General features: G+C 41.6%; 1 protein-coding gene and 1 long non-coding RNA gene across 2 annotated transcripts in view; both read right to left on the reverse strand.

The window, feature by feature from the left end:
- Nucleotides 1–334: 334 nt before the first annotated feature.
- LOC138982926 (uncharacterized) lies at nt 335–7937 on the reverse strand. The gene is made up of 5 exons (XR_011461007.1): nt 6334–7937; nt 5766–5860; nt 5096–5158; nt 4662–4755; nt 335–553 (listed from the first exon to the last, which is right to left on the reverse strand). It is a non-coding gene; the product is annotated as an uncharacterized lncRNA (long non-coding RNA).
- A 3478-nt stretch (nt 7938–11415) lies between these two features.
- LOC138983217 (uncharacterized) overlaps nt 11416–12497 on the reverse strand; it is a 12255-nt gene continuing 11173 nt past the window's right edge. Inside the window, exon 7 of the mRNA XM_070356628.1 lies at nt 11416–12015. Coding sequence (XP_070212729.1) covers nt 11933–12015 — 83 coding nt within the window. The 3' untranslated portion in view covers nt 11416–11932. The remainder of the gene's footprint in view (nt 12016–12497) is intronic.

Genomic DNA, 12497 nt, shown 5'->3' on the forward strand with positions numbered 1-12497 from the left:
TGCTTTAAGGGTCTACAAATAGTACTACTGAACCAAAATCATCCTGTTTCTTTACGTTTTGAGCAATTCAATTGTCTTGTTTTTTTGTTTTTTAAAAATTTGATTCCTCTTGCAGCTTCATTCTTCTCAAAAAAAAAGCTTTCATTGCGATAAACAAAACATTACTGGATAGACATTTTCTTGGAGAACGTCTGTATTAGCAAGCATTTAAAGTAGGAGGACGATATGGAACGTACGATAAAAGGATGTGCTTTAGCTTTCTGTCTCATCATTTATAAATGTTGCCCTTCAATCACACACACACACACACACACACTTTTGATCCAGCTCCAACCATATTTCATAAGGCTTTATTCAGGGTTGTCTCTTGTTCTTAAACATCCGATTTCTAAGCACACGTCTGTGCTGAGAATATGAACATGAACCGATATGAACATCAATGTCAGCCGCCTTTTTATTATGAAATAATGTTCATTTGTGTTCCAAACACTTCCGAAGAATACTTGTTGGTGTGTCTTCAGTCGCCCTGACATCATCACAACTCGACCCTGTCCTGCAAAAATACAAATATATATACAGGGTGACACCCAAACATTCAACCCAAACAAATGCTTATTTCTTTAACATCTGTTGACCGAATTAGTTATCTTTCTTTTTTTCTTTCTTTTTATATTTAGTCAAGTTTTGACTAAATATTTTAACATCGAGGGGGAATCGAAACGAGGGTCGTGGTGTATGTGCGTATGTGTGTGCGTGCGTGTGTGTGTGTGTGTGTGTAGAGCGATTCAGACTAAACTACTGGACCGATCTTTATGAAATTTGACATGAGAGTTCCTGGGTATGAAATCCCCGAACGTTTTTTTCATTTTTTTGATAAATGTCTTTGATGACGTCATATCCGGCTTTTCGTGAAAGTTGAGGCGGCACTGTCACGCCCTCATTTTTCAACCAAATTGGTTGAAATTTTGGTCAAGTACTCTTCGACGAAGCCCGGGGTTCGGTATTGCATTTCAGCTTGGTGGCTTAAAAATTAATTAATGACTTTGGTCATTAAAAATCTGAAAATTGTAAAAAAAAATAAAAATTTATAAAACGATCCAAATTTACGTTTATCTTATTCTCCATCATTTGCTGATTCCAAAAACATATAAATATGTTATATTCGGATTAAAAACAAGCTCTGAAAATTAAATATATAAAAATTATTATCAAATTTTTTTTTTCGAAATCAATTTAAAAACACTTTCATCTTATTCCTTGTCGGTTCCTGATTCCAAAAATACATAGATATGATATGTTTGGATTAAAAACACGCTCAGAAAGTTAAAACAAAGAGAGGTACAGAAAAGCGTGCTATCCTTCTCAGCGCAACGAATACCCCGCTCTTCTTGTCAATTCCACGTGCACTGCCTTTGCCACGGGCGGTGGAGTGACGATGCTACGAGTATACGGTCTTGCTGCGTTGCGTTGCGTTCAGTTTCATTCTGTGAGTTCGACAGCTACTTGACTAAATATTGTATTTTCGCCTTACGCGACTTGTTTATTTTTGGTCCCTGTCCTGTCTTGTCTTGTCATGCCTTGTCTTGTCTTGTCATCCCTCTATTGGCCTACTGGCAACCTTTTCCTAACTTGTCTTGTCTTGCCATGTCTTGTCTTGTCTTGTATTGTATATACATTTAGCATACATTTGGGTAAAGGTTTGCGAACAGGTAAGGGGTGTAAGAGAGAGACAGAGACAGAGACAGAGAGAGAGATGGTGGTGGTCTATGTTACATTACACAGGTCAACACAGTTGCAAGTTCATAGGTTAAAGGCTGCCCTTTTCGTAGCGTTCATTAATTAATTCCTATTGTTTACATATATGTGCCAATAATGTTATAAAACTGTACCTAAGGGGATATAATAACGATTGGCTGTAGCTTTCAAAAACAGAAAAAATTATTTCAGTATTGCAAAGTGGTGTTGATAGTGTCGAATGTAAACAGAACAGTCTCAAAGTGAAAGTGGATGTTTTCCGGAAATTGCGAAGTTAACAAGAATACAGAAAAGCGCGCTTTCCTGCTTAGCACAATCCGCTACCGCGCTAATCTGGCGTGTCAATATCACTACGTTTTGCACGTGGAAGGTGAGCGATTTCCTTCACGCGGGGATTGACGAAGCTGTACTGTCTGTGTTGACGGTCTAAAAATAGCCCAAGCCCTGGAGAACTGTTTCTAAAGATAGCAATAAACTTTATAAAGAATTGATTATTTCTTGTAATTGGTAAGGACTTCAAACCTAAAACTTTGCAGGAAGCTTAATTTATACATCCCCGCAACGATGGGAAAAGCCCTGGAAGTAAGTAAACTAATTAAATAGGACTTTGTCAGCCTTTAAATGAGGGGTTATTGTGTATAGTGAGGAAATAATTTTCTGATGTATTTTTAATTCATTATTGGTGTTTTATGCAAAACGTACGGTCAATATTGAAAGTTTAAAAAAGGTACTGCCCTCACATTAATACGAAGGCGGGATCACAGCTGGATAAGACAAGGTACGGCAATTTCGACCCGGAGGTCTCTTTCAGGGCGCACAGAGGATGAGACAACACAGGAGGAAAACAACCCCACAGATAATAGCACACGGAAGGAACGATTACAGCAGTTATAATTAAATTACTTTGTGGGTCAGGGTTTTTTAGGAGTACAGGGGAAACCCCTTTTAAGACCTTAAAAAATGTGAGAAAATCAAGTCTTAAAATGGAAGGGGTCTAAAAATGGGGGTAATTTACAGGTTATGAACAGAACATCTTCTTCTTCTTCAGCGTTCCAGAAATTCTGGTGACGTGTGAGCTCATTTGCCCATTTGGGTTCCCCACACTATACTCTGAGAGCATAGTCAGCTTCACTCCGCTTTCGTTGAGTAGGCATGCTGGGTATTTTCGTGTTTCCATAACCCACCGAACTCCGACATGGTTTACAGGATCTTTTCCGTGCGCACTTGGTCTTGTGCTTGCGTGTACACACGAAGGGGATTAAGTCACTAAGCAGGTCTGCACATAAGTTGACCTGGGAGATCGGAAAAATCTCCACTCTTAACCCACCAGGCGGCAGCGACCGGGATTCGAACTCACGACCTCCCGATTAGGAGGCTGACGTCTTACCACTGCGCGCCACTTCACCCGTCACAGAACATCTAAAGAAGCAAGATCTTAAAAAGGAGGAAGTCTGAAATGAATGGGTCTGAAAGGGGGGTTCCACTGTGGAAAAGTACCTGTCAGTTTACCTGTATGTATTAAGACCGGGTGGCCGAGTGGTAACGCACTTGCGCTCGGAAGCGAGAGGTTGCGAGTTCGACCCTGGGTCAGGGCGTTAGCAATTTTATCCCCCCTTTCCTAACCTAGATGGTGGGTTCAAGTGCTAGTCTTTCGGATGAGACGAAAAACCGAGGTCCCTTCCGTGTACACTACATTGGGGTGTGCACGTTAAAGATCCCACGATTGACAAAAGGGTCTTTCCTGGCAAAATTGTATAGGCATAGATAAAAATGTCCACCAAAATACCCGTGTGACTTGGAATAATAGGCCGTGAAAAGTAGGATATGCGCCGAAATGGCTGCGATCTGCTGGCCGATGTGAATGCGTGATGTATTGTGTAAAAAAATTCCATCTCGCACGGCATAAATAAATCCCTGCGCCTTGAATATGTGCGCGATATAAATTGCATAAAAATAAAAAAAATAAAAAAAATAAAAATCCCTGCGCTTAGAACTGTACCCACGGAATACGCGCAATATAAGCCTCATATTGATTGATTGAATAAGACCACCCCTGACATGCGGCACATACCAACTATCTACAAGTGCTTTGTGTGAACAGTAAAAAAAATTGTTTTCCTTTTTGCGAATTCATTTCATTAAACACAACAACAACAAAATTCATCAAATTCCAGCTGAGCAGAACGGCTTTCACAATTATCACTGGGCCTTTAAAGGCATGTTCCTCACCATATTACCCAGCATATCAGACACCACATGTTTGACTAGGGTTTTACATGGGAACAACAAGACTATACAGGATGGTAAAAAAATCTCCCTATTTTCTTTTTAATCACATTTTTGACTGTGAAAAAAAAAGAGATCAAAAAGGAAATATGGCGCTTTTTTTTAGACACCTATTTTTACGTCCAGCTTCTTTTGGTGGAGATTCAAGTTACAGACACATGTGAAATTCATTAAGCAAAAAGGTTCCCACTATGCACTGCCACAGAACACAACCAGGTTATTAATGTGCGGTACAGTGTATAATTATGTTTAAGTAAAAGGATGCCCTTCTTTTGTTTAATTGGAGCATCTATGATGTCTGACATTTTGGTTCTAACGGTAAGGAACGTATGTTTAGGCTCTAATAAGGACAGTTTGTCTTGTCAAAAGCCTCATGCATATTCCTTCCTCCCCATGCAAGACTTTCTTTTATTTGAATATCTGCCTTTATAGTACAAAAATCAAATAAAAAGGTCGCACTCTGCGCATAGCGACAAAAATCGCAATTTTACCAAGAAAACCTCACACTCTTTATGTGGAGAAAGACCCTGACTGTTGCAGTATGTTATGCATTTGAAAACATCTGAAATTGTGTACTTGAATTCTACAGTTTGATCAGTTCTGTGTGTTTAAAAAGTTACCTTGATCATTCTGACATGCTCTTGCTCAAATCACATCCCAGACAATATTGTAGACTCCATTGATAGACGCTGTGGTGCATGGGAGAACTGCATTCTGAGGAAACGAAAAAAATATACACTGAGGAAGAACAGTCACAACAACATTTGCAGCAGCAACAGGCTATATAATTTTATTCAAAGAACACTTAAATAAGGTAAAATGAAAATCAGTGTTGTGTCAGTAAATTTGATTTGGGGGAGATGGAAGGATTGGGGTGGGGGTTTAGAGGCGGGGATAGAAGGATAGCTGGGAACCGGGGAAGGTGGGGTGGCTAACAGAGTTTGATCATGTAATGACTGGTACAATGTTTAATATATCTAAAAAGGCAGCAACTCTGTAATGCATTATGTGAACCAACTTCTCCATAAACTAAATAAAGATCAGTAAAAGTTACCTCTTTCATTCTGGAATCTTTTTGGTCCCATCACAGCTCAGACGCAGACTCAATGGACAGATACTGTAATGATGAAAATAACACCAGCAATTTAAGGGAGAACAAGAATTATGCAGAGAGGAAAAACAGTAATGAGTAAGAACAACAGCAGCAGCAGCAGCAGACTCAATACTCTTACTCTACATAACACTCTCACTGAATGACTGATTCAGTAACTAAATCCCGGTGAAGTGCAAGTGATCAAAATTACTTATGTAAAAACAGAGAAATAGAGAGACAGAGAGAGAGACAGAGAGAGACAGAGAGAGACAGACAGACAGACAGACAGACAGGCAGAGACAATGCGAATGTGTGTGTGTGTGTGTGTGTGTGTGTGTGTGTACATGGGAAATGCAGTGCCATTGAAAACAAACACTTGCTTCATTTAAATATCAACAGTTATACAACATAAGAGGCACTAGAAAAGTTGTACATGAAAATAAATGTTGCTCTTGCTGATGGAAAAAGAGCAGGGGGAGAGGGTCGATGTTGCTTGCACTTGCAGATAATTATGCACTAACATCCAGCTGTTTTTCTGGGTGTACTGTAACCCTGTAATGTTTAAGCAGAAATGTTTGTGGATCACGTTATGCTTCTGCTTTTAGATCAGTTTGAGTATTTGCAATATTACCTGGATCATTGCGGCATCCTCTTGATCACATCACATTTGAGACTTTGACCTATATAGACTCCATGGGCAGACGCTGAAGTTATTACAAGGGCATTCTGAAAAATGACAATACAAATGCAGAGATGTAGAACTTTACATTACACTTACAGAAGCAACAACCAGAGAGCTGATTTATACAGGTATAGAGAGAGAGAAAGAGAAGAAGAAGTAAAAGAAAAAAGAGAGCATAGAAAGAGAGAGGGGGTGGGGGATGGGGCAAAGGCAGTGTGTAATGTGACGTGAGGAAGGGGAAGAGCAATGGAAAATGAAACTCTCAGTACTTTTAATTTATATTAACAGTTATGGAACTATTTGAGCACTCCCCATAACCACAAACAAGGTACAGACGGCAACATATGTTGCACGGAAGGGTGGGGGTAGTTGGACTGGAGAGTGTTGTTATGGGTTTAGGGTGGAGCTGGGGCGGAGTGTGTATGTAACTTGATAATAATAAGCATGATCAGTTAGTGCTAACAACTATCTTGATCTTCACAGACATAAATTGCACAATGATTTCACCACCATGTACCTTTATTTTTGCCCTTGAGTTAGGTGGAAGACAATGTTGAGTGGTGAACGCAAGTTGTATTGATCACTGGGTCATCCTGCGGTCCGGGCCATTGATATGCACATTGCACCAGCACAAACAAACACAATGTTATGATCTCAATCAGCCTGCATGGTCAATCATGAATCTAAGAACACAAACACTCACACTGTCCAGATCTAATTGAAAACGAGATCATCATTACTTGGGAAATTCAATGAAAATCTAGCAGTCAACGAAGCAGATAGATCTGTCCTTGCGATTGTTGTTGCAAGCAGATAAATGTGTGAACTTCCTTATCTCAACGTTATCATTCAACATATTGATATTTTGCCTGATGGATGTTGTGCCGATGAGATAAACAAACAATCAAAATCAAAGTTGCATAAACTTTTGAAGAAAAAAATTAAACAAATTGAGCAGAAAGAATCTAGCTTACTGCTGTGCTGATTTCGACAAAATCAATGCGTTTACATGCCGAAGTCATTCCTGCTTTTATTCATATCATACTAGATGATCCTAATGCACAACAATACGAAAACGAGCTCAGCGAAATGAGTAACACTGCCTCACCTGCACTAACACAATGCTGCAGAAGCGAAGGTCGTCTACGACTGGAAATTTCGAAGTCGAACAGCGGCGTTTTTTCACTCTCAGCGGTTGTCTTGCTCGGAAAAGTGAAAAGCTTAACTTGAAATCGAACGGAAGTCACCATTCTACCTTTTCGTTCAAGCGTTGTTTTTATAAAATCTCAGAAAATGTAATTTTGACTTGGGTGATTTCGTCCGCCATTGAGATTCAGTTTTTCAATAATTTGTCTTCCTCCTTGGCAGAAGAGTCAAAGGTTCGGCCCGATCTTCAAGGTTCCCAAGACATGACTTGCAAACCCCGAACCTAGTTCGCCGAACCTCCCAAACCTAGTTCGAAAACTCAGGTTCGTCTGGTTAAGAACCAAGACAAGTTCGCCGAACCAGTCTTGAGGTTCGCCGAACCCCACGAACCTAGTTCGCGAACCAAAGGTTCGTCTGGTTAAGAACAGCCTTTAGAGAGAACTGTTTTAAGGGGAAAAAGATCTGATTGTCTTCATCCACTCATTGGGAGTTCTGCAAATGTTGTTTCATTGGCGTGAATGTACGATTTTTCTTTTGTGCGAGAATAAATAAGATTATTTTATTGCATTACACAGCTGGTGGCTCTTTTTGTGTTGCAAGTGCAATTTAATAGCTCGAATGTGTTGAACATTGTGATTATATAGTTGCCTCATCCAGCACAAACCTAATGTAATGTAATTGGTTGTTTTTTCTCTTTTTTTATTTTCATCTATTTGTATGAGTGTATGAGAGAGAGAGAGAGAGAGAGAGAGAGAGAGAGAGAGAGAGAGAGAGAGAGAGAGAGCTCTGGATAAGCTAAAACAGAATATTTGTGTTTGACCCATACTCACTCTCTCTCCCTCCTCTTTCTCCCCCCCCCCTCTCTCTCTCTCCCAAACATATACACACACAGACGAACACACATGCACACTCTCTCTCCCTCTTTCTTTCTCCTCCCCCACTCACACACAACACTGACACGCACGCACATGCAAGCACACACACGCGCCCACACACACAAACACTACATTCTCTCTTATTCTCTCTGTCTGTCCCCCTCCGCCTCCCCGTCTCTTTCTCTCTCTCTCTCTCTCTCTCTCTCTCTCTCTCTCTCTCTCTTAGTATTACGCCAAAGATATGCTGTGCATTGTATATTCTGAACATATTTTTGTTGTACTATTGCTACATGTTCGATTGCTACCAGCTTGTACTTATAATTACTTGCACAGTATGCATTTGATTTTATGAATAACCACATATGTATGCTCTTCATGCCTCATCTTCATCATCATCATCATCGTCATCGTCATCTTTATCATCACGTGCTGAAGTTTTCTGACCTCCTTTTGTTGGTTAACTTTTTAATTTTTCAATTTTATCATTGTGTGTCTGTGCGTCCCAAGGACAGATTGTAAGAAAAGGCGTAGCCTTGAATATTAATCCTTGTTAAATAAAGTTCAGTTCAATTCAAGTCAATTCAATTCAATTCAATTCAATTCAATTCAATTCAATTCAATTCAATTCAATTCAATTCAATTCAATTCAATTCAATTCAATTCTCTCTCTCTCTCTCTCTCTCTCTCTCTCTCTCTCTCTCTCTCTCTCTCTCTCTCTCTCTCGCTCCATTCATATCACATTACGTCACAAGCAGACGCGCGGGCTCATAGACGCATGGAATCAATATAAATATATGTTAACAGTTGTTTTAAAATGATCCAGATCCAAACAACATCACATCATTCAGGTATATAATTATATTTAGGTTATAACATAAGGAAGGATGCACAGCTGCATCAGTGTCATATCACATATAAGTACTTCCATTCCAACATCAAAAATACTCAAAACTATGAACAACATCACAGAAATCTTATAATACTGGCTTATGATAATAATTAAGTAGATGTGCAACGCCAAGGCACTGCATACCCCAGCGAAAGACAAACCTCTCTCTCTCTCTCTCTCTCTCTCTCTCTCTCTCTCTCTCTCTCTCTCTCTCTCTCTCTCTCTCTCTCTCTCTCTCTCTCTCTCTCTCTCTCTCTCTCTCTCTCTCTCTCTCTCTCTCTCTCTCAAACACACACACACGCACACACACACTCACACACACACACACACACAAATACACACACACACACACTCACACACACTCACACACTCACACACACACACACACACCCCAAGTCACACACGCACACATACACACACTCACTCACACGCACTCACTCACTCTCACAAAAACTTCATACACACAAAACACACACCCATACGCACATATGGACAGACAGACATACACACCTTTACAAACAAACACACATACACGCACACACATACACGTATGCACACACACACACACACCACACACACACACGAGTACAGACTCATGCACGCGTGCGCGCACACACACACACACCCCACACACACTCACACACACACACACACACGAGTACAGACTCATGCACGCGTGCACACACACACAAATACACACACACTCACACACACACGAGTACAGACTCATGCACGCGTGCGCACACACACACACACACACACACCACACACACACTCACACACACACGAGTACAGACTCATGCACGCGTGCACACACACAAATACACACACACACACACCACACACACACTCACACACACACACACACACAAATACACACACACACACACACACACACACCACACACACACTCACACACACACGAGTACAGACTCATGCACGCGTGCGCACACACAAATACACACACACACACACACCACACGCACACTCACACACACACACGAGTACAGACTCATGCACGCGTGCGCACACACACACAAATACACACAAATACACACACACACACACACACACACACACACAAACACACACACACACACAAACAGTAACACTAACACATGTGCACAAAATGAACACAAACACACACACCGCGCGAGAGAGAAAGACTACAGGGAGGCATGACGTCATGATGCATTAATTGACGTCAAAGACTTTCGACCGTGACGTATTCTTCTTCCGCGAGCTTTATCCATAGACTTGGAAACTACGGAATTTCTACCCGTCCAAAGCGGCCTTGGGTGGCGTTTGCTCAAAAAATGGGGGCGCCAATTTTACCCACCGTATTTTTGTTAGTATGGTCCCAATTTTTGGTGAACTTCCATCTCCAACTGTGGCCCATTTTCGGGCACAAACAATCCTTCTTTATCATGTATTATTCGGTATGCACATTTCTCAAATCGATTACAGTATAGCGTTCACGGGATACCTCCAGCTTCGCTGGGATAACACACACACACACACACACACACACACACACACACACACACACACACACACACTCGCTCTCTCTCTCTCACTCTCTCTTCGATCCTTTCTCTCTCTCTCCCACTCTAAATTACATTTCCTGAACATTTGGCAAGACCTGAATAAACAAGAAGGGCAAAGCCCATACGACTCACATGCTTGACCTTTACATGACCTTGACCTTCAGGGTCAAGGTCAAATAACTAAACCTAGCAATGACATCATACACTAAGAACTGCTTTACACATTTTTCCTACCAAAATACATGTGACCTTGACCGGTCATCCAAGGTCATGCAACACAAAGCTGTTAATTCAAGACATAGGAAGTACAATGGTGCTTATTGGCTCTTTCTACCATGAGATATGGTCACTTTTAGTGGTTCACTACCTTATTTTGGTCACATTTCATAAGGGTCAAAGTGACCTTGACCTTGATCATATGTGACCAAATGTGTCTCATGATGAAAGCATAACATGTGCCCCACATAATTTTTAAGTTTAAAACAGTTATCTTCCATAGTTCAGGGTCAAGGTCACTTCAAAATATGTATACAATCCAACTTTGAAGAGCTCCTGTGACCTTGACCTTGAAGCAAGGTAAACCAAACTGGTATCAAAAGATGGGGCTTACTTTGCCCTATATATCATATATAGGTGAGGTATTGAATCTCAAAAACTTCAGAGAAAATGGGAAAAATAGCTGTTTTTTAGACAACATTTATGGCCCCTGCGACCTTGACCTTGAAGCAAGGTCAAGATGCTATGTATGTTTTTTGGGGCCTTGTCATCATACACCATCTTGCCAAATTTGGTACTGATAGACTGAATAGTGTCCAAGAAATATCCAACGTTAAAGTTTTCCGGACGTCCGGACGGACGGACGGACGACCCGGGTGAGTACATAGACTCACTTTTGCTTCGCATGTGAGTCACCTCAAGAGTGGAGCTGGTGTGCGGACGTGATTTTCCAGTAACGACCTTGCGACACCAAGCCTCATCAATTTGTTTTCCGTGAGACAATGAGTCATTGAATGACAACATTGTATTAACATGACACCTGGTACCTGTCACAACAAGCCATGCAACTCTCTCTCTCTCTCTCTCTCTCTCTCTCTCTCTCTCTCTCTCTCTCTCTCTCTCTCTCTCTCTCTCTCTCTCTCTCTCTCTCTCTCTCTCTCTCTCTCTCTCTCTCTTGTACAGACCATGGATTCTTTAGGATTTTTTTCCACTCTTTATTTTATTCCCCACTCAAACCAATTGCCAATCTGTACGTCTGACCGAGCCCCCATATTTTTCTCGGTATTGGCGAATCTCAATCGGTAAACTACCGGAAATTATCGGGAAACGCGACCCCTGAGGTACAGGGTGTAACTGTGTCGTCATGAGCGAGCTCATGCTGCATCAAACTACAGGTGATGTGTTGTCCACGATCGACGCCTCTGTCATCTCATCAACCTCAGTGGTCTCCCAGGCCGTTCCTGTCGAGTCTCCATTATCTGCAGGCTGAGCAGTGGCAGGGACACTCTTGCTTGAAGATTCCCCAGTGGTCTCAGCTGTAAGAGGGGCGTTGGTGACAGCGGTGGTGGCGTTGGCTGTGGGTCAAGTTTGTCAGTCGTTGGTGGCGGTGGGTGTGGCGCTGGCTTTGGGGTTGTCGTTGTTGGCGTGTGAACGTTTTCTGCACTAGAGCAGACCAAGTGGCAGGACTATAGCAAGCCCCACGACGCCACCTGCCGCGCCCAGTCCGATGGCCAGTGTGTTAGTGTCTGCAAAACACAAGGTACAGACAACACAAGGTACAAGTACACAACACAAGGTACACGTACACAACACAAGGTACACGTACACAACACAATGTACAGACAACACAAGGTACAGACAACACAAGGTACAGACAACACAAGGCACAGACAACACAAGGTACACACAACACAAGGTACACGTACACAACACAAGGTACACGTACACAACACAAGGTACAGACAACACAAGGTACAGACAACACAAGGTACACACAACACAAGGTACAGACAACGCAAGGTACACGTACACAACACAAGGTACACACAACACAAAGTACATACAACACAAGGCACATGTACACAACACAAGGTACAGACAACACAAGGTACAGACAACACAAGGTACAGACAACACAAGGTACAGACAACACAAGGTACACACAACACAAGGTACACACAACACAAGGTACAGACAACACAAGGTACACACTACACAAGGTATAGAC

This window comes from Littorina saxatilis, linkage group LG12 (genome assembly GCF_037325665.1).
Source record: "Littorina saxatilis isolate snail1 linkage group LG12, US_GU_Lsax_2.0, whole genome shotgun sequence".
In the NCBI taxonomy this organism is placed as follows: Eukaryota; Metazoa; Mollusca; class Gastropoda; order Littorinimorpha; family Littorinidae; genus Littorina; species Littorina saxatilis.